Source organism: Gouania willdenowi, chromosome 6 (assembly GCF_900634775.1).
Source record: "Gouania willdenowi chromosome 6, fGouWil2.1, whole genome shotgun sequence".
NCBI lineage: Eukaryota > Metazoa > Chordata > Actinopteri > Blenniiformes > Gobiesocidae > Gouania > Gouania willdenowi.
Genome location: NC_041049.1, coordinates 45,965,458 through 45,986,159, shown reverse-complemented (window position 1 = coordinate 45,986,159; position 20,702 = coordinate 45,965,458). Strand labels below are relative to the sequence as shown.

The 20,702-nt window shown below is 37.6% G+C and overlaps 1 protein-coding gene across 1 annotated transcript in view; it reads left to right on the top strand.

Annotated features, from left to right (window-relative positions):
* The window catches only part of furinb (furin (paired basic amino acid cleaving enzyme) b), a 196,648-nt gene that overhangs the window by 100,021 nt on the left and 75,925 nt on the right, over positions 1–20,702 (top strand). The window contains exons 5-6 of the mRNA XM_028449435.1: positions 8,334–8,462; positions 10,952–11,028. Coding sequence (XP_028305236.1) covers positions 8,334–8,462; positions 10,952–11,028 — 206 coding nt within the window. The remainder of the gene's footprint in view (positions 1–8,333; positions 8,463–10,951; positions 11,029–20,702) is intronic.

Below are 20,702 nucleotides of genomic sequence, written 5' to 3'. Positions count from 1 at the left end.
CCCCCATAACTGTTACTTCATTCAACCGAAATGCTTTGTTAGAATGTTTTTAATACTGAGCCCTCTTTCTTTACTCAGCAATATTTAGCCCTGCAGTAGCAAATTGGAATTTAGAAATTATTGCAATATTGGTGGAAGTTATTTTTGTTCATGTTCAAACATAAATTTTACTGCTGTGTGTTAAAGCCTACTTGTACTGAATTTTAGTTGCAAATTCTGTCAAAAGATAATATAAAATACTAGAGGTTTAGTCAAGTTATTTTCTTTAAAGGACAACCATTTACGCTCAAGTCGACAGATGGGTGTCAAGACGAAATCGGTGACCCAACAAATCCGTGGCTCCGAACTAAACACAAAAAGAAGCAACCATCATTTACGCTCACATCGTAGACAGGTGTCATGAAAAATCTGTGATCCAAAAAATTGATGGCTCTGAAGTAAATGCAAAAAAAAAAGCAACCATCATTTATGCTCAAGTCAAAAACGGGTGTCGTGACAAAATCTGTGACCCGAAAAATTGGTGGGTCTGAAGTAAACAAAAAAAGAAGCAACCATAATTTATGCTCATGTTGTAGACGAGTGTAATAATAAAATCTGTGACCACACAAACTGGTGGCTCCAAAGTAAACACAAAAAGAAGCAACAACCATTTACACCCACATCATAGACAGGTGTCGTGATAAAATCTGTGACACAACAAATCGGTTGCTCCAAAGAACGACGAAAGAAAAAAAAACAACAATCGTTTACGCTCAAGTCGTAGATGGGTGTTGTGACCAAATATGTGACCCGACAAATTGGTGGCTCTTAAGAGCAGAAAGAAGCGACAACCATTTAGGCTCAAGTCATAGACGGGTGTCGTGACCAAATCTTAAGCCACCGTAGCCACTATTCTGTCAGGTTGCAGATTTTGTCACAACACCTGTCTACAACTTAGGCGTAAATGGTGGCCACCATCTCTTGTGAACGAGAGTTTTTTTTTTTTTTCATTTTTGAATAAAATAATGACCCAGAGTTCACAGCAAACACGGTGAGGCAGCTTTTCGTTGCTATGCTGCAAAAGCAGAATAGAATTTTTAATCATATTATTGTTGATTTTTAAACTCTGTTTACTGTTTTCATTGCAATTTTTAATCATGTAAGCATATTATGTATGAAATATGCTAAACAAAAAAAAATTCCAAGCCTTAACCTCTACTGTTACATTATTTTTTGGTAGAGCTTGCAATTAAAATTCACTACAGGTACGCTTTAAGCTAAACCATAGTCATGTGATATCTGGGAGTGACGCCAAAACAATATTTTCAGAGTCAAATGTTTAATTCAGCACATCGCTGTATGTATGCTTGAATGTGGAATTATAAATGTGCAGGGATCCACCGCAGAGCTGCTTCACCTGTGAAGCATTGATAGCAAATGTTCCTGGCACCGTGTCTGCTTTGGTATTCACAACTCTTCTTCTGAGATGCTTCATTTTGCCCTAACCCCACTGTCTTATTATTTATGTGCACAAAACCTCTGTCACAGAAACGGATCAACAACATTGACTATACTAGACATAAATCACCCTGGAGGAGAAGTTGTAAAACCACCTCTGTCATTTAACGTTAGACTTCAAATCTCATGAGGATTTAAATCCTTAGTTTCTCCTATTTACAGTTCATGCTGCACTAACTTATAATATTAATTTGGTTAAAGTAATAAGTCAAGTTTTATATTCTTCTTTGTCTCATCCACTCGTGGCACACCTTCCGTTTAAATACAGTTAACACTCAAATGTATTGTTTATTCTAATCTCTCATGGACAATTTGCCTTTTTCATTTGGAAAAACTAATAAATTATAATGCCAAAATTAAAGCAACTGTCATGCCAATTTACTGTAGTCTTTAGTAAATTTAGCTTTGTGATTCCATGTTGGAACAACAAAGATACTTGGCCTGTCTTTAATTCTTTATTTAATAAAATAATTATTTCATTTAATGGAGAGAATACATTAGATACGCAATGTGTATGCAGTTTATTAAGCATTCTTAATTTTAGTATTTCATACTAATGCTAAAACTGATCATATACCCCTTGATCACATATGTCGCCATTAGTGGTGTTTCGTCAAAAAAAGGTCATCCCCAGTCTGTTGATTCAGTGAAATTAAATGCCCTGGGTGACATCATGTCCACCATTTTTAGTTCTGCGCAGCAGTGTTTGTTTATTTCAGTCTGTCCTTTAATTTACCTCAAACTACAAGACATAAATAGTTGCTCTGTCCCCTTATTGCCACTGATATCTATCTACCTATAAAAGCAAGGAATGTCTGTATGCGTGTGTGTGTGTGTGTGTGGAGCAAATATCTCTACGACGTGGTATAAGTTCAACCTGAAACTTAGTCAACGGGTTCCAAATAGTGTGTGCATCTGTTATTTTGGAGTAATTTGGTGAAGCAAAACGATCAAAATGGTCAAAACGTTAATTTCATAATTACAGCAACCTCGGTAAAAGCACGGCACTTCCGGTTCCGGGTTCATGACGTCACCGTGTTGCAGTTTGTTTGGGTTAAAAAAAAAAAAGGTCAATATTAAAAACGTTTTTGTACCCTTAAAAGTCATTTAAGTTAATATTTCATGGTTATTTAATATTATTCCCGTTTGACCGTTCGCTATTTAGACTGGAAGGACCTCACCTGGAAGTGATTGACGGCAATGGCTGCTGTGTTGAAAGCTGCACATTTCTGTGCAGCTTGTGTGTGTGAGAGAACCAACGGAGGAGATTAGAGTCCCAGGTAGAAAGTTTACACACACACGTTGATCAGGAGCGCTTCACTATCAATCACCGTCTACGTGACATGCGTGCAGGTATGTGAGTATTCACCATTTAGTCCGGTTACAGTCTGTGTCACGGCACCCGTCCATAGGGTGGTAATGACTGTAGTGTTACTCTCTGAGTCAGATCTAAGTGTTTACATGTTACGTAGACGGTGCTACATAGAATGGATCCCCCCCCCCCCACACACACACACACACACACACAACAAACACGACAACAAAAATATGAAAATGACTCAAAATACACAAAACTAAATATTTATACAAAAAAGACACAAAAGACAACAGAAACGCAAAAAACTACACTAAAAAAAAGATACAAAATGACTCCAGAATCACACTACAAATGCAACAAAAAACAATAATTATACAAAAAATTCACAAATGACAAAAAAACTAAATAATATTTATACAGGAAGTACACAAAACAACAACAGAAATGCATAAAAATATACAAAAAGGCTCACTACAATGGCAACAAAAAACTTACTGGATTGTCAGATTCTTATTTTTAAGTTCTTTAGAAATTACGTTTCAAAACCTTTATTTGATTTTGAAATCAACACAAATTAGACCAAACAAGACATGAGAGGGAGGAGCGTCTGAGCTACGTACTATTACTACTAACTAGAACTAACCCACTAACAAACTAACCACTAACATGGTGTGGTGGTGGGAATCCAGCCACAAAAGAACTCTCAGTGTGTTCCTGTGTGCCAGTCCCAAGCCTGGATAAATGGAGAGGGGCACCTTTACTGTAAAACCCACCAGTTTTCTGTGTCTCTCCTTTATGGTCGTGTGTTGGACGAACATGACATGTTTACGTGTAATTAATTTTGTGTTTTTCCTTGCCGAGGGGAAGACAGGGGATGCTCTGATACATTTATTATCCATTTACCTAAGTCCAGCAAACATTGATGCAACCTTTATCTATACTAGTACAGTGCCCGTCGGAAGTATGTATTCACGTGGGAGCATAAGGGGTCAGTGGCGGATGCTTTAAGACTACAAGGGAACCTCAGCTTCCCCTAAAATCAGTGGTCAAATATGTAGTGTTGTGTGTACATTTCATTGACTAAATATATGACAGAACACATGTATGTTTAGTTCAGAATCAGCTTCTTATAACAGGAAACTGACAGTGACAGCGTGACGTTCTTCATTCATTACCGCAGCGTCACAGTGTTAATAAACAGTGGTGAAGTTCAGCTTCAATTGAAGTCAATGGGAGATGATTTAGGGGTTGATCCACTGCAGTCAAACTAGACGCTCATTGGATAAATGCTCGGTTATGACGCACTTAGTCCCGCCCATCGGACGCCGGGCTTCACAGGAGGTCTATGGAGCAGTGGGCTGGATCTGTCTGTTCCGGACGCTGGAATAATGGATGATGATTGGATGATCTGTCTCAGGCTAATTCAATTTTGATTGACAGCGAAATGAGCCAATCAGAGAGTATGACGTTGTAAGCACACAGGCGGAGTTTTCAAATATTTCAGTCCGTTGCTCTGTGTTGACACGGAGACTTTGCTGATCCTCTCATAGCGAATCAACTTCTGACAAACCTAGTGTCTGTTTTTGGTGTTTGTGGAGACTGTTACTGCTTGTGTTGTGAGACTTTTGACCAAACACTCACACTCCAGCGCGCAGCAGCTACTCGCGTGCGTGCGTGTGTGATAATCTAAAAATAGTTGTTGACAACAAAATAAAATAAACAGATACATTTTCTGAAGTAGGCAGAAAATGAGCTTCCCCTGCATGAAAGACCAGCAGCCGCCACTGTAAGGGGTATATTTGCGGGTGCAAAATGTGGGTGCAATTTTCCTGGTTTAATTCTATGGGACATGTGCATGACTTCATCACTGTTATATTTTTTTATATTGTGTATTTTTCAGTAACGTATGTTTTTTTGAGCCATGTGTATTTGTGTATTTTTCTGTTGTCTTTTTGTGCATAAATGTTTGCTGTTTTTTATTTTAATTTTTTTGTAATGTATGTGTTTTTTGAGTCATGTGAATTTTTGTATAATTATTGTTTTTGTTGCTATTGTAGTGTGATTGAGGAGTAATTTTGTGTATTTTTTGTATAAATATTTAGTTTTGTGTATTTTGAGCCAATTTCATATTTTTGTTGTATTTTTCTGTAAATGTATGATTTTTTGAAGTCGAGTACAGTGCCCGTCGGAAGTATGTATTCATATAGTGGGAGCTTAAGAAGAGTTGTCAATTATGGGCATCATAATAACAACATACTCTGTAGCATTATAAAGGGGTATATTTGCAGGTGCAAAGTAAAATAGCGTGTGCAAATTCCCTGGTTTAATTCTATGAGACATGCGCATGATAAATGTGTTGTTTTTTTTAACTCATTTTTTATGTTTTTTTTGTTTGGTGTTTTTTTCTGTAATGTACAGTGCCCGTCGGAAGTATGCATTCATGTGGGTATTTAGTTTAGTGTATTTTGAGTCATTTTCATGTTTTTGTTGTCGTTTGGTGTATTTTTCTGTGTTGTCTTTTGTGTAATTTTTGTATAAATATTTAGTTTTGTGTATTTTGAGTCATTTTAGTATTTTTTGTTGTCGTTTAGTGTGTGTGTGCCTGCCTTACTTTCACTAAACTTATCCATTTTCAGTAGTTAGGTGTAGTGGCAGGTGTGTCGTGAGTGAAGCTGCAGTAATCATCAGGCGGGTTTCACTATGTAGCACCGTTTACTGATCTGACTCAACACTACAGTCACTACCACCCAATGTGGTAATTGGTGTGTGTGTGTGTGTGTGTGTGTGACTCTCTACCTTGGACACTAATCTCCTCCGTTGGTTCTCTCTCACACACGCGCGCTGCTGATAAATGTGCAGCTTTCAACACAGCAGCCATTGCCGTCAATAACTTCCGGGTGAGGCCTGTCCGGTCTAAATAGTGAACGGTCAAACTAACATGAAAATAAACATTTCGAAATGTCATCACCAAATAAAGAACAGTAAAAAAGTATTTTTCCTCAAAAGAGAGAAGAGAAGTCCACGGGAGCTCGTGCACGCACCGGAAGTGAGCTGTGCAGTGAAATAGATATAAATGGTGCGCTAGCGCCCCCTCACACCCTGAGGTCAAAAGCTGAATGGGTTTCATTTCGGAGCCGTCCAGAAGTGAAATAAAATTAAAATAAACATTTTTAAAATGACCTTATTAGTCCAAAATAACAGATACACACACTTGGAGTATTTAGAACCTGTTTACCAAGTTTCAGGTCGAACTCACACCGCGTCAGGGAGATATTTGCTCCACACGCACGCACGCACACACGTGATTCCAAACTTTCTTTAAATCTCCATGACTGTGGGCGGCGGCTGTGCTGACGGTCGTTAGGCGATTATATCACAAACATTCTGCTATTTCAGACAGAGGAATGTAGCGTTTTTGTGAACATATGGGTCCACTATGATTATTGTTTGTTCTGCGCAACGGTGAGTGTTTCCTCTTATAATCTTCTATGTGCTAAGAAAGATGCTAGCGGCTACAATGTAAACAAACACACACACACACACGGCTGATGCGCTGCGTGCGTGCGTGCACTCCATCGGGATGTACATGGTGAACGCACACAGAGCCGTTGAGAGAGAGTTGCGACTTTGGTGTTGCAAAACGTTTATTTTTCAGGTACTTTCACGTGTGAGAGAGATAACGCAAGGAGGAGATAGCTGGTAGACACATACATTATGTGCATGACGCGTGTGTAAGAGATAACGCACCTCGGAGATGGAGGCACACACACACACACACACACACACACAGTATTTATAATAAAAATATTCTAAATGAGTAAAATAAAACTAAAAACTAAACAATATTTATACAAAAAGTACACAATGTGACAACAGAAATGCATAAAAATATACAAAAAGGCTCCAGAAACACACAAAATGACTCCAAAAAACATACATTACAGAAAAATACACCAAACAACAACAAAAATATGAAAATGACTCAAAATACACAAAACTAAATACCTTTACAAAAAAATATACAAAATGACAACAATGCACAAAACTACAGCAAAAAAGATACAAAAATGATTCCAGAATCACTAGGCAACAAAAAACAATAATTGTCCAAAAAATGCACAAAAAGACAACAGAAAGATACAAAAATACACATAATGACTCCAAAAACATACATTACAGAAAAATACATCAAACAACAAATATATAAAAAAACAACAAACAACAAATTCATCATGCACATGTCCCATAAAATTAAACCAGGGAAATCGCACACGCTTTTTTACTTTCCACCCACAAATAAACCCCTTTATAGCACTACAGAGTACAGAGTATGGACACCTCTTTGTACATCCAACCTTCAAACACATACTCATTTGGACATAATTGACAACTGTACTTATGCGCCCACATGATTGCATACTTCCGACGGTCACAGTAGTTTCTAAAATGCAGAGAACAGTAAAGGCTGGCTGACGTATTGTGACAGTGTTTAAGCCTTTTTGTATTTTTAATTGTTTTGCCCTGATAAAGTCCTTGAAGATACATTAAATTTAAGCACGTCTTTTGTTTTTAATATTGAATTTTATTGACTCGTTGGATGGGTTTAATTTGTTGTACTTAATGTGTTTTTTAATTGGAGGCATAAATATTATGTTGGAAGAGACAGCTAACAAATTGTTTCGACACACAACCAAGTGCACAAGCACAACATGTACATCATTTTCTTTTTTCATATTAATATTTGGCATCATGCACTGTCTAAATAACTCAACCTTAATTTAAATTTTTCATAATGTTATTTGATGATCAGTATTGGTTGGTACGCATAATCCGAAGCAAACGCACAAAATGACTCTAACTCTAAAACATACAAAACCATTTCAAACATACACAAAATCATTAGAAACTTGTACAATACGACACCAAAAACACACTGAACCCTTGCTCAGGTTGGTCTTTATTTTAAATACCGACATAAATGTTGATAATGTCGGATCAGAAGCTTACATTTTTGTGGCCACCCGCTGTGATTAAAGACTTAGACTGATTTAGATGCTAACATGAAAGAGTTTCCTGTGGATAAACCTTGGCTGCATACATAAATAGAGCCTGTAAATAAATAGTCGCCTTTCTAATCTCTCCATCTGCATCTAACTCACCTTTGTCACCCCGGGCTTTCTCTTCTTCTTGTCACTCGATCTTCTCCCAGAAGTGTCTTTGCCTCATTTATCTCAATCTTATTAGATCAAATTAAACCTTGCCTTGTCTTCCCCTTAGCTTCCCTTTTAATTCCTCCATGTGGTTATTTCTTGTGTAAGCAATGCCAAAGCTCTCTTCGACCTGTTTGACCCTCAACAAGATGTCTGTTTGTTTTCTACTGACAGCTTAAATGCAGTGGGGTGCGCACACAGTCCGAGGAGCCATTAGTGAAGCATTTTTACAGTTTTTAGTCTTTCTCTCTCTGTTTTGTCACTCACTGCTGTTTGACAGCTGAACAAATGAATTGTGTTTCTTGCAGTTTAACCCAACACATCAAGACTTAAATACAAAAGCAGCCTGGGCTCAAGGCTACACAGGGAAAGGTGTGGTCGTCACCATCCTGGATGATGGCATTGAGAAGGACCATCCGGACCTTATCAACAACTACGTGAGTCAAAGGCGACTGTTTTTTTGTCTTTTTTTAAAATTATAGACTTTGAAAAGGATTCTTTAAAACTCCCTCACAAGTCTTAGTTTCTACAAATGTCTGATTCTAAGGAGAGGGGAGGCTGCACTCTTCTCTGTAGTTCTGAAGCTAGAATGACATGTTTACTTCTGAGAGGAACATATTAATAAATCAGCACTGAAATAAAGAGATCGAACCATTTAGCTTTCCCTTTCTTCAACCTTCTCCTTCATCACCTTTACTTTATACATCAGTTGAAGGGTTTTAAAAGATGAATTGCTATTGGTTGTAATTGTTCGGTTCCTTTGCATTTGTATTGCTGAACAAAACGTTATTAATTTATGCAGCAGTAAGCCTTCTATTCATACTTTTAACATTAGGAGGCAACAAGTTATGCTTTTTAGTTCAAGGATGTTCCAGGTGACCTTGATCATGTCCATGTTTGGATTGTATTTACAGTAAAGTAGAAGCCTAACGTAATAAATTGTTGATGTATAGAACAGCAACAAAAAAAAAAGAAGAGCTTTTGGCAGCACAAAGAAGTTATACAGAAAAAGACGGCAAGTTCCAGCATTGACAATGAGATGATCATGGCTGCTTAAAGCTCATGCATCGATTATGCGGCCTTCCTCACATTTTGGTGTTTGCTAGAGGAATTGGCATGCATCACTAACCAACACATGGCTTCAGGTACCTGATACCAAGTACTCTAGCCAAATATAGCGATTCCATTGAATTTAGGGTTATTAGAGTCAACTACTGTTAGCAATTTTATATTTATATGCTTCAGATTACGTACAGAAGTTGGAAGAGTAACGATGAAGTCACATAAGGTTTTTCGTAATCCCATGTAATTGGAGCAAACGGACACCTGACATGTCCGACTGCTACACTTGCTCGACACACACCGGCTGTAACCAATGTGGCACCCTAAGCGAGATTTTTTTTTGGTGCCCCCCCTCGCCCCCTCATTGGCGATTAACTTAACAAAAGAAATTGAATAGAATTGTTTTTACCATTGTCTTTAATGTAACACAACATGTCACAAAACATAGATTCTTAAAAAACGAGAAATAAAAAAATATGAAATATAATATCAATATCTTTACCACAAAATAAAAATCATGTGAATAAATAATAGCAATAAAATATTCTACATACCCCAATTAAGATTAAATGTGAATAACCATACTGTTTGCAACAAAAAAATCTATACATAAGCTTCATTTATAATACGCAATAACTATATACAAAAGCTGTACAAAATACTTGTGTACAACTATTTGCAAACTATGTACAAAAATGGCATTTTACTGGCTGAGACCTCTAGTGGTGCTTTTTATTACTGCATCCACTAGTGTGAATGCATTATAAGTGTCTACAGGCCTGTCTAAACTATTTGTTGTGTCTCGTCCAACATTAACCTTAAATTTGAATTTCACCTTTTGGTGTATTTTAAAGAGTCTTACCACAAATTATTATTGGTGGATGAAAAAAAAAAGTATGTGCGCATGTTTTCAATAAAAGTTAAAAAATTAAAACCTCCACATCCTAAACATTAAATCAAACCCCAGTAGTCTATTAAATAAATCCAACCATGATGTGCCTTATACTGTATCAGCCTCAGTTCATTATTCTCAGATTTAGTAGTTTTTGTTTGTGTGTGTGTGTGAGAGAGAGAGACAGTCTTACATACAGAACTTATGCAAATACAGAACAAACAGCGTGGGTGGCAACCCCTTAACAGAACACTGAGCTTAATAACTGATACAGTACAACCGAGGCTTCATTTCATTACTCTGTTTACATTACCTTTTCCTTTTTTGCGTGATATGGTCCCAAAACATGTAGTGCGGGTTTAGTCTGTGCCATGGCTATTTCATTTTTAGCGAAAAAAGCAGCCAATCTCCCTCAGGTTTGCATGAAATCCCATGGAGCCATGTCATCACATCATGCAAGATTTTGAACGAGATTTGTCTGTTTTCTACACTGACTAGAAATTGAGTCTCTTGTTTTCCAGGAAAAAGAACTTGATTGGGATTTATTTCTGTCATAAAGGGGCCTGATTTAATTTTTTTAGCAGTTCGGATTTATTTATCAAAACGTGAATTCTGAGTTTTCCAAGGTCCTTAGTCATTAACCATTAGTGTATAATGCCCCCTCATTATCTTGATCACCTAATATACATTTCAGTTTGTCATTGAGGTTATTTTTCTTTTACCCTTAAAGATTTTTTTTTTTTACTTTTTTGTTTTACATTCAAAGTGCACAAGTCTTACATTAAATACAACTGATTATTGTAGATCTAGTAATGTATGTGTTTCCCAAACTAGGATCTGTACCTCTATACACCTTCTACACTCACACTAAGTAGCTTCTTGTTTAATTCATTGATATGACATGAAACACAGAAACGTGTAGGCAGCAACTGTAGAAATGTAACATTTATTCCTTAATGTTTGCTTCCTGAGGACCCTGAGGCGAGCTATGATGTCAATGATGGAGATGATGACCCCCAACCAAGATACACACAGCGAAATGAGAACAGGTAACTATTTCATATCTCATGTTTTTTTTTTTTTTTTGTACAGCTGACCATGATTGTGGATTAATTTGATACAAAGGTTTGTCTTTTGGTCCAACTTAGCACTTAAAGCCCTATGATAAAAGTTTTTATTCAATGGTGCAGCCCCATTCTGGAAAGTCTTAAAGACCCTTTCTTTTTTCGCCTCATCTGTAAACAAACCAAGTTGCTTTGCAGCATTTCCAGATCCAGACGGTACAAGAAAAACACCTTTCTTGGTCGTAACATCCAAACATGTTCATTCACAGTGTGATAAAGCCCTCGCTTTGGTGAATGTAACCCTTTACTTCCTCAAATATTCCAATTCATCCAAGTATATTTTGCTAATCTAATCTTCCAAAGCAGATGAGAAGCTACATTGCCTCTCCAAAACGCACAGCAGGATCCAGCAGGTCTCAAATCTGTTTGTCTTCAGTTGTTTTTGTTCTAGTTGGCTTATTTGTTCAGAAGCCGTTCCCTAGAAAATGAGACTACTAAGTTCCCAGGCACATGTAGAAGCTTTGTATTTTAAACGAGAACAGCTTCAGTGTTTTTGATCTTTCGCAACTATTGTATCTGGCACTTCTGCCGTACATGGCGGGCTATTTGTTTTTCTGTCCTAAACCTAAACACCATCCATTTATCTTGAGGATCCATTGGTGTTGAGAAAAGCTTAGCAGGTTAGACGTTGTTTCTCTGTCCTTGCCGACAGCTCGGGCAGCCATGCAGAGCGACTGCAGTCCTCACTGTCAGTTCACTGTGTAGTCGATACCAGTCTTACTGCTGATGGAACAAAGCACCACTGGAGGGGATTATTCCCCGACTCTGGTTCAGTTCAGCTCTCTAACAGCGCCAACAGTGCTTTTGCTTTAAAAAGACACCCAGGATAGAAACAGTGAAGTGGTTCTGCTGTAACAGTTTTTCTATTATCCCTGTCAGCAGAATGCCGGGGGCAATTATCTCAGATCAGCTTATGGACATAAAAAGTCAGGACAGGGTGTGTTTCAGTGCCTTCAGAGCTTTAATGTTGAAAATGACCTGTGAAGAAATTATGTCACGTGAGTTATGTAAATCACGACAAAGTAACAGAGGCTGACAATGAGTAATGCTTGCTCTCGCCCTCGCAGAGAGATTCTATGAATATATTCAAGGGACATAAAAAGAAAAGCTAAGGAGCACCCATTGCAGAGGTTTTACAACATGAAGGCTGGAACATTTGTGCTCTTGACGTGCATGGCTGAATTTTAGTGTTTAATTATTTCCACCAAGCAGGTCATGTTTTCACCCGCGTTTATTTTTTTTATATGTCTGTTTGCAGGGTTATGTCAACAGTACTTAACAGATTTTGACAACATTTTAACCAAAGATAGACCCTACAGCATGGAGGATCCCATTGTTTTTTTAATGGATCTGGATCAATATATTGATTCTTGATCAGTTTCAAAAATTAAAAACCTATACCTTTTATCATTGGTGAAATTTCCAAAATTCATGATTCATCGATCTTTATGAAATTTGACTGAGTTATGTCGAGTTAGTTTTTCAGTTACCCCGCTGAGTTTCACTCTGATTGGATCCAGATTGGGCATTTCATCGCCACTTTTCAAAATAATGAAATATCCATATTAAAGTGTGAACGATCATGGATCATGGTCAGGCTTAATGATCCAGATAACAGCCAATATCTGGCAAAGAGGACATTTGGTGCTTGGTGTAAGTTTGCGTTCACTGGTATGGTTAGATATTGCATTGTTTATTTCACTAGACATATCCACCAGAAATTTTTTTCACCAAGTCATATTTAAAGTCAAACTCAAAATACTGAACTTTCAAAAGCATCTGGAATCATTAATGAATTAACGGCCTTCGCCTTGACCGCGCCGCCTTTGTTGCGCCGCCTTTGTCGTGCCGCCTTCTATGCGCTGCCTCAAGTTCATACAAAGACATAATATGAGTGAAATTATTATTATTGTTATTATTATTGATTTGCTTAGACAGAAATGTACTATTGAGATATAAACTTAGACATATATGATTTTTGTTGTTGAACTAACACATTCAAGAACATAGTAGTAGTAATAGTAGTAGTAGCTCCAGGAGGAGTGTGTTAAAGTTTGAGCTGACGATTTTCAAGATTTGGCCAATTTCATAATAACACAAAATTGAGAATATCTCGATACAAAATAACACAATAAAAAATAAAGCATTTTTGATCGAGAGGCCAAAACAGAAGTTTCCTATCTCGTAATGCATTTTTGGCGTACTTGGGGCCGCTGGCGTGTCAAATTTTTGCATTTTAGCCAAACATTAGAGAAGCGTGCAATTGAAAATTTGAGACTCTACATAATTGTTCAGTGGGTGAAAAGTAGGTGAGTTGGTTCCGACACCAGGAAAGAAAGAAAGAAAGAGAGAAAGAAAGATAAAGATATTCCAACCCAATAACAATGTTTCCCCTTTTTTGATTACATATACATTTTCGGAAAGCGCAGGGGCATGCCTAGGATAGGACAAGGGTCCCTGGTCACTGACGGGCATGTGGCGTTCGTAGAGGCTCCGCCTCTTCCCTTGTAGCGTAGCCACTACAAGAGCAAGAGGCCCTTTGCCAGCTCGTGGTGCTCGAGCCTAATGAGGTACTCATGATTTGAAGAATGGCTCAGGGTGAACACAAGATTTAATAAAGGTTGAAAAATGTGTTTAATTTACAATCATACTTGTCTTCGCATTACAATGCAATACAGATTTAACAGTATACAAAATTAAGAATGCATTAAATTCAAACGCATGTATAAAGGTCTGAGTTGTGAAATGATTGGCATTCCAAGAGGCCTTTACTCCCTTGTTACAAATCTATTCCAACAAGACCAAAGGAAGAAGGGCGATGGCTAATGAGGATTATGGCCTTGTAAAAGACAAAGAAGAGTGTGTGCAATTTCTCTGGCTCCAGAAAATTGCCTTGTCCTTGGAGGCACGTGGCAATTTATTTTTCTGGCTATGAAAGTGCTGCTTCAGCAGAAAGGCTTAGTACAATAGAATGTTGAATGGAGCAGCAGTTATTAAAAGACTTACATTGAGAGTTCATTTAACAATTTACACTGAACAAAAATATAAACGCAACACTTGTGTTTTTGCTCCCATTTTTCATAAGCTGACCTATTGCTCTCAAATATTGTTCACAAATGTGTCTAAATCTGTGTTAGTGAGCACTTCTCCTTTACAGAGATAATCATCCACCTCACAGGTGTGGCATATCAAGATGCTGATTAAACAGCATGATTATTGCACAGGTCTGCCTCAGTGTGGCCACAATAAAAGGCCACTCTGAAATGTGCAGTTGTGGTTTATTTGGGGGGGGGTCAGAAAGCCAGTCAGTATCTGGTGTGACCACCATTTGCCTCACACAGTGCAACACATCTCCTTGGCATAGAGTTGATCAGGTTAATGATTGTGGCCTGTGGAATGTCGGCCCACTCCTCTTCAATGGCTGTGCCAAGTTGCTGAATATTGGCGTGAACTGGAACACTGTTGTATACGCCGATCCAGAGCGTCCCAAACATGCTCAGTGGGTGACGTGCAGTGAGTAGGGCTGGGTATCGCCAGGTACCTCACGATACGATATATCATGATATTTTTGCTGGCAATAACGATGATATCGACAATACAGCGATAATCAATATATCGTGGTAATTTCATCCGTGATACATCACGATATCTGTCACTTAAGAAATTCAGAATTTATCTACTGCACTGAATCCATTTCACAGGAATTACAAAACATTGTCAATTAATTTCACATGAATGACAGGGTAGTAAAACACAGTGTATACTTCAGAGTGACGCTGACAACAACTTGTCACATGCTGTTGTGTGATGTTTAAGTCTTTAAGGGAAGACTGATACAAAATAATGCTTCACCAAAATATTGTTAGTTTGTGCAAATTAACTTCATTTCAGTGCTAGTATTATCTTCTCTGTAAACATGGACACATATGAGTGCTGAAAGAAAATTTCACTTCATATGAAAAATAAACTTTTTAGTCAGTACATTACCCTGGCATTGATGGTCTCGTCCATAAAATAAATAAGGGACATCCTGGATCTGTTTTGCTCTTTATCTTTTTAATGTATTATGGAAGTATCGATCAGGACTCGGTATCGGCCAATTCTCAAAATCAAAGGACTCGGACTCGGGGGCAAAAAAATCTGATCGGGGCATCCCTAATTCTGTCCCAGCTACAGAAGTAGGCGTCGACAGATGGAGCTCATTAGCATTTTAAGGTGCAGGCACAGAAACAGCCTGTTCTCAGCAGAGCTCATTTGAGCAACTTTTAGACGGCTGAAATTCAGGACCACGGATGAGTTTGGGGCAATGCATAAACAATACAGTGTTGTTGGACCTTTGACAGTTGTATGAAATTGATGAAAAACAGTATAATACGGGACCTTTAAAGGTGCAGTCTGCAATCTTGGAATGCTTGCATGATTTGAGCTAGCTTAGCTCCTCCTCCCCGTCCAAGACCACGCTCTCACAAGCTGAAAGATCTGATATAAAAGTAACAAATCCCCCAAAGCAAAACCAAGAATGAGCTGTCCAACAGAAAAACAGAAACCTCTGCAGCTCCTCATTTGTGCACAATAATTCTGGGAATGATGTCACATGAGGAGTGTGCACATGTGAGGAGGTACGGAGGCAGGGTAAGGGCAAGACATGAAGACATCTGATTGGTTCTTTCCATTCGGACCAAATGGCAGGGATTGGTCTGAATTTTTACATAATGTATTGACTACTCTCAGTTTAACATTAAACATTTTATTTATCTTATAAATTAAATTATAACAAAGTGTTTCTGAATCGGATTGTAGACTATACCTTTAATGAGGTTTCCCACCTATTTTAAAATAGTTATTTTCAACCTATACAGGCATGCTCTGCCAGTCAAAATGTGATGTACAGCAGTTATGCCTTTTGTGTTTTACTGTAAACACAGAATGTACAAAAACCTGATTTGTGTGTGTGGGATTTACTCTAAGCTTGTGTAAGGTTAAATAAATCTCAACCCAATTTAATTCCTGCAACACTCCAGGAAAAAGAAAAATGTAGAAAGATTAAATGCTTTCTGCTGGCTCTGCAATAATGGGCAAATTGGGCCAGACAAGTGTGTAAATCCTAAAACCGAGCTTTCTTTTTCTTTTAAAAGCTAATAAAAGTGTCAGCTGTGGTCTCTGCAGACCCATATCCCTGCTGTACATACAATACACAGTGCATGCATAGTTAAAGATGCCTAGAGGCAAAAGGAATTTCTGTTAGCTCTGGAATCAAATCAAATCACACTCGGAGGGCAGAAATATAAAGTGACAGCTTCCTACTGCACTGTCTTCCATCATGGCCTATATTGCTGTTTGGCATGGTGGATCACACCTGAGGTTCTCTACGCTTGCAGGTGTTACACACCAGTGGCCCCGCCAGCCGGAATCCTGTACGCACTGTGCGTACAATTGTTTTGGTGAAAAGGTTTAAAGAGACTTTTATCCGAACGTGCATAATGTTGTGAAGGTTCTCCTAACAATGCCCGTGTCCACTGCCAGTGCTGAGCGTTCATTCAGCTGTTAACGCCGGTCATACACTGTGCGATTTTTTTGGTCCATTTGAGCCGAATTTTGACTTGTGCGTCTATTTTTGGGATCTGCTAAATCGCGTGTCTTGCATCGTGTAGTATACATGGGTTCAGAAGTGATTAACACCTCAAGACCAGCTCCCGATCAGCAATCGTATGGTCGTAAAGAAATCAAACATGTTTGAAGCAGTGCCATGGACCAGGGAATCTGTGCGTACTATGAAATTGAATCCTGGTGGCGCCACTGATGCACACACTATGATTTTTTGAAATTGATCGTGTTTACATTTATGATCTAATGTTGAATGTTAATAAACTGCAGTGGTGGACAGTAACTATATATATATATATATATATATATATATATATATAGTTATATACAGTAACAACATTCAACGTTAGAACATGAATGTAAACGCGGTCAATTTTTAAAAAATCATAGTGTGTTATATATACTTAAGTACCATTTTTTGAGTGTCTCTGCTTTACTTCAGTATTGTTTTGGTGTAATACTTATATTAATATTATTATATTGTATTTTACTATTTACTCCACATAATTTCTATAGATGCCGTCGTAACTCTCTAGTTTTTCCTCTCTTGTCAGCTCACATTTTTTCAATGCTTCAGTTCTAATAAAAGCAAAGTTTCTGTTTATTCTAGTTGACCTAGTTCCACCATAACTTTTACTCATTCAGTGCCAGCCATTTTCAAATTTTCTACCCCCTTTAGTGCCAGCCGTTTTTGAGCACTTTGACTGATTTTAAAGACCCACAGAATAATTTCTACTATGACTATCTGAAATCTGACACCAGATTCTCAAAGATTGAAGCCTCTACTGTCATGAAAAAAGAACCCATTTGTTTCTGGCTCGTTCCGTTCTTTTGTAATCAGCCATTGAATAGAGCAAGTTTTACACAAATCTTCAGTTTCAGAGCAAAAAGCTGAGAAAAAAGCCCTTTTGTAAAAAAAAAAAACCCTGTCAGTGACTTTAAAGCTATTTTTTTTTTTATGCTTTAGTGACAACTCTAACATCTGAACATTGTTTCCTTGTATAAACCATAAAAAAAAACACTGAGACCGGGCTTTTGATGGCAAAATTATTATTATTTTGCTGTCTATGTCAGAGTTGAATGGATTTCTTGCTGTATTTTGGCGTTCCTCCAACTTTCCCTCCCGTCAGTCTGCACACATACGTAACTTCCTCTTCCTCCCGACACGCAGCAATGACCCGTTTAGCCCGGTTAGTTGATGGTTTTATCTCACGATCGCAACATTATCAATAATCCACTCAGGTCCACATATGTTCTGTGTTAGTATGTGTAGCTGTGAGCTGCTGGATACATCACAATATCACTTTGTAGCGCCATAATCTCACTTGATCCTCCTTCTCCCACCCAGCTAATAGTAGCATCAGTGGCTAATCTCTCATCTAAAGGTGCACCGCTGCCATCGTCAGGGCACAGTTGGTCACTACAACACCCCACAGCTTAGATATTGATGAGGGAGCTCCGCCAGGGTGTTTTATAGTAATCCCCGTGAAAAAACGCAAATGACGAGTTTCTCGTCAATGGCACTGAACGTTTGGATTTGAAATGACGAGATATCTCGTCGGGGGCACTGAGTGAGTTAATACATTGTGCACGTCAGAGAAGAGAAAAATAAGAGAGAGGTTGGTCACATTAATGCTGAGAAGAACAAACAAACATCTTAGGCCCAAATTCCAGGTTTTTTTAAACAAAAAAAACCAACATAAAACCAGCTAAATGGAAGACACACAAAGCATTGCACCATTTGTTTAGTTTTTGTTAATTAGATACCTTGGGATTCTCAAGTGATTGCTGTCAAGAGATTTAAAAAGTTGTGCGATTAATTAATCATGCTTTGTAATTAATTAATCTAATTAATCTCTTTTTTAATTGCACCTAAAAATTGCTGAGAAACGCCCTCAACTTGAGGTATTTTCAATTGAGTTACATTACTGTGGAAGATCAAAACATTGATATCTAACAAAGTGGCTTTATAAAGTAATTTATTGTTTGTGTTTAACAGACTAGAACAGATGCAGGCATAGCCATTTACATTCCTCTGTATTTGAGACTAGTCCGGAGCGCTGCCAGTCATATTGGTGTATGTACTTTTGTCAATCACCAAATAATAGAAAATACATATGAAATAGATAAAGTTTTGTTGTAATTCTTACAAATACACCATAGGCGCATACAGAACAAAATTTTCCACAAAGGGCTTTACTATTAGGCTTTAAAAATAAAAACAGAAAAACAGTAAAAACAGTATAAAATGAAAGTTTCATATGTAACTATAGTTCTATGAATCCTTGTGGCTGTGTTTCTATAGCATTAGGTTGTCTTTAAATGTTAATTTACTGTATTATTTACCCTCTGTCTATCACCCCTGCTGCACACTGTGCACAGTAAAAACTGAACACCCTAATGCTATTTCACTACATGTCATTTAGTACTATTCAGTAGTAGTATATATGTATGTGACAAACCTCTTGTATCCTTGACTGTCAGGCTAACATCATTGTTTTGCACGTTCATTTACAATATAGCCATTACCGCTATCTGCTAGTATCTTAACACATAAAATAATATTTAAAAAAAAAAAAATAACTCACCCTGGCGAAGAACAAATGATAATCATCGTGGAGCCTTTTGGTACCAAGGTTGTGGACCCACCCGCTCTTAAAAAAGGTATACGCCGTCATACTTTCATAGGCTTTCACCTGCTGTTTGGTGTAGTAGGATGTCTGAAGGACCAGATAGTTTGTGATATCAACAGCCTCGATGGTCTGCAAATCTTTAAAACGCCTGTGTTACGCTAAATCAACTTTTCTGTGCTTGATTCACTCAATCGTTCGTTAGAGGGTGATTTGCTCCTTTCTTACTGCAGGGTGAGCCCAAACCATACCTGTCAAGTATTCCATTTGAGCTGGGAAACTCCCGTATTTTACCCCTCTTTCCCGCTATCGTCCCGTATTAGTATTTTCCCGTAAATATCAAGCATTTTAATGTAGTAATAATGAAAAGATGCTTTACTAAACTGAGCGCCGTCACTAGCCTCGCGAGAACCGCCACCTGAAATGGCCTGAGTGACAGTTCTCGTGATATTAGTGCTGACAGCGGCAACAAACCCGGAAACAACTCAGAAGAAAGATGATGAATGAAGACGTTCCGGCAAAAAAAACAAAGAACTGGTGTAAATACCTTGGAAACTGGAACAGAGAGTTTATCTTCCTAAAGAGCAGCAGGATGGGACACAGTTACACATTCTGTTAGATTAATAACTGAGATTTTAACCACGGGGGAAGGAATTAACGTAAGTCATCATGAAAAATCAGCCAATCACAAGCTCCACAAATAAACACAGCTTTAAAAAAGTGTTAAAGAATGTAAAATCTGCAATAAATGTGTCTAATAAGTCATTAGTGAATACCAGAGAACCACATGAGTGAGCATGAGAAATTAAAATAAAATATGTAATGAAAATAAAATGTTAATGTCTAACTTAAAGACAAGCAATGTGAAATTAACAGTAAATATGCAATGTGTTGACTTGTATATGAACTGTAAGTATATTAAATAAACACGTGCTTAATATATCCATTTATGTTTTAATTTAGGCTGTTTTATAATTTAGGAATTAGTGCTGGGGGATATATCAAGATTTAAGATGTATCGAGTTTTCTATTATATATAATAGCTTATTTTGTATCAAAATACTAGTTGTAAGAGTCACTGCTTTTACTTCTCAGATCAGAGTCCTAACTCAGAGCTTCCCCATAACAAGCCATATTACAGATTACATATCACTCACACATGCTGTCCCTTATAGGAGAAAAAACCAAAAGTGGCACATATTGTGCAGCTGTTTGTTAGTAAATCAGCCTGTGTAGCATTTTGGATCAGCAAATTTAACCCAGAATTCTTTTTCTTCTCAGACTTCATTTGAAATAAGATTATCAAGATTTATATCATACATCACCATTTTGAGAAAAAATATTGAGATATAAGTTTTGGTTCAT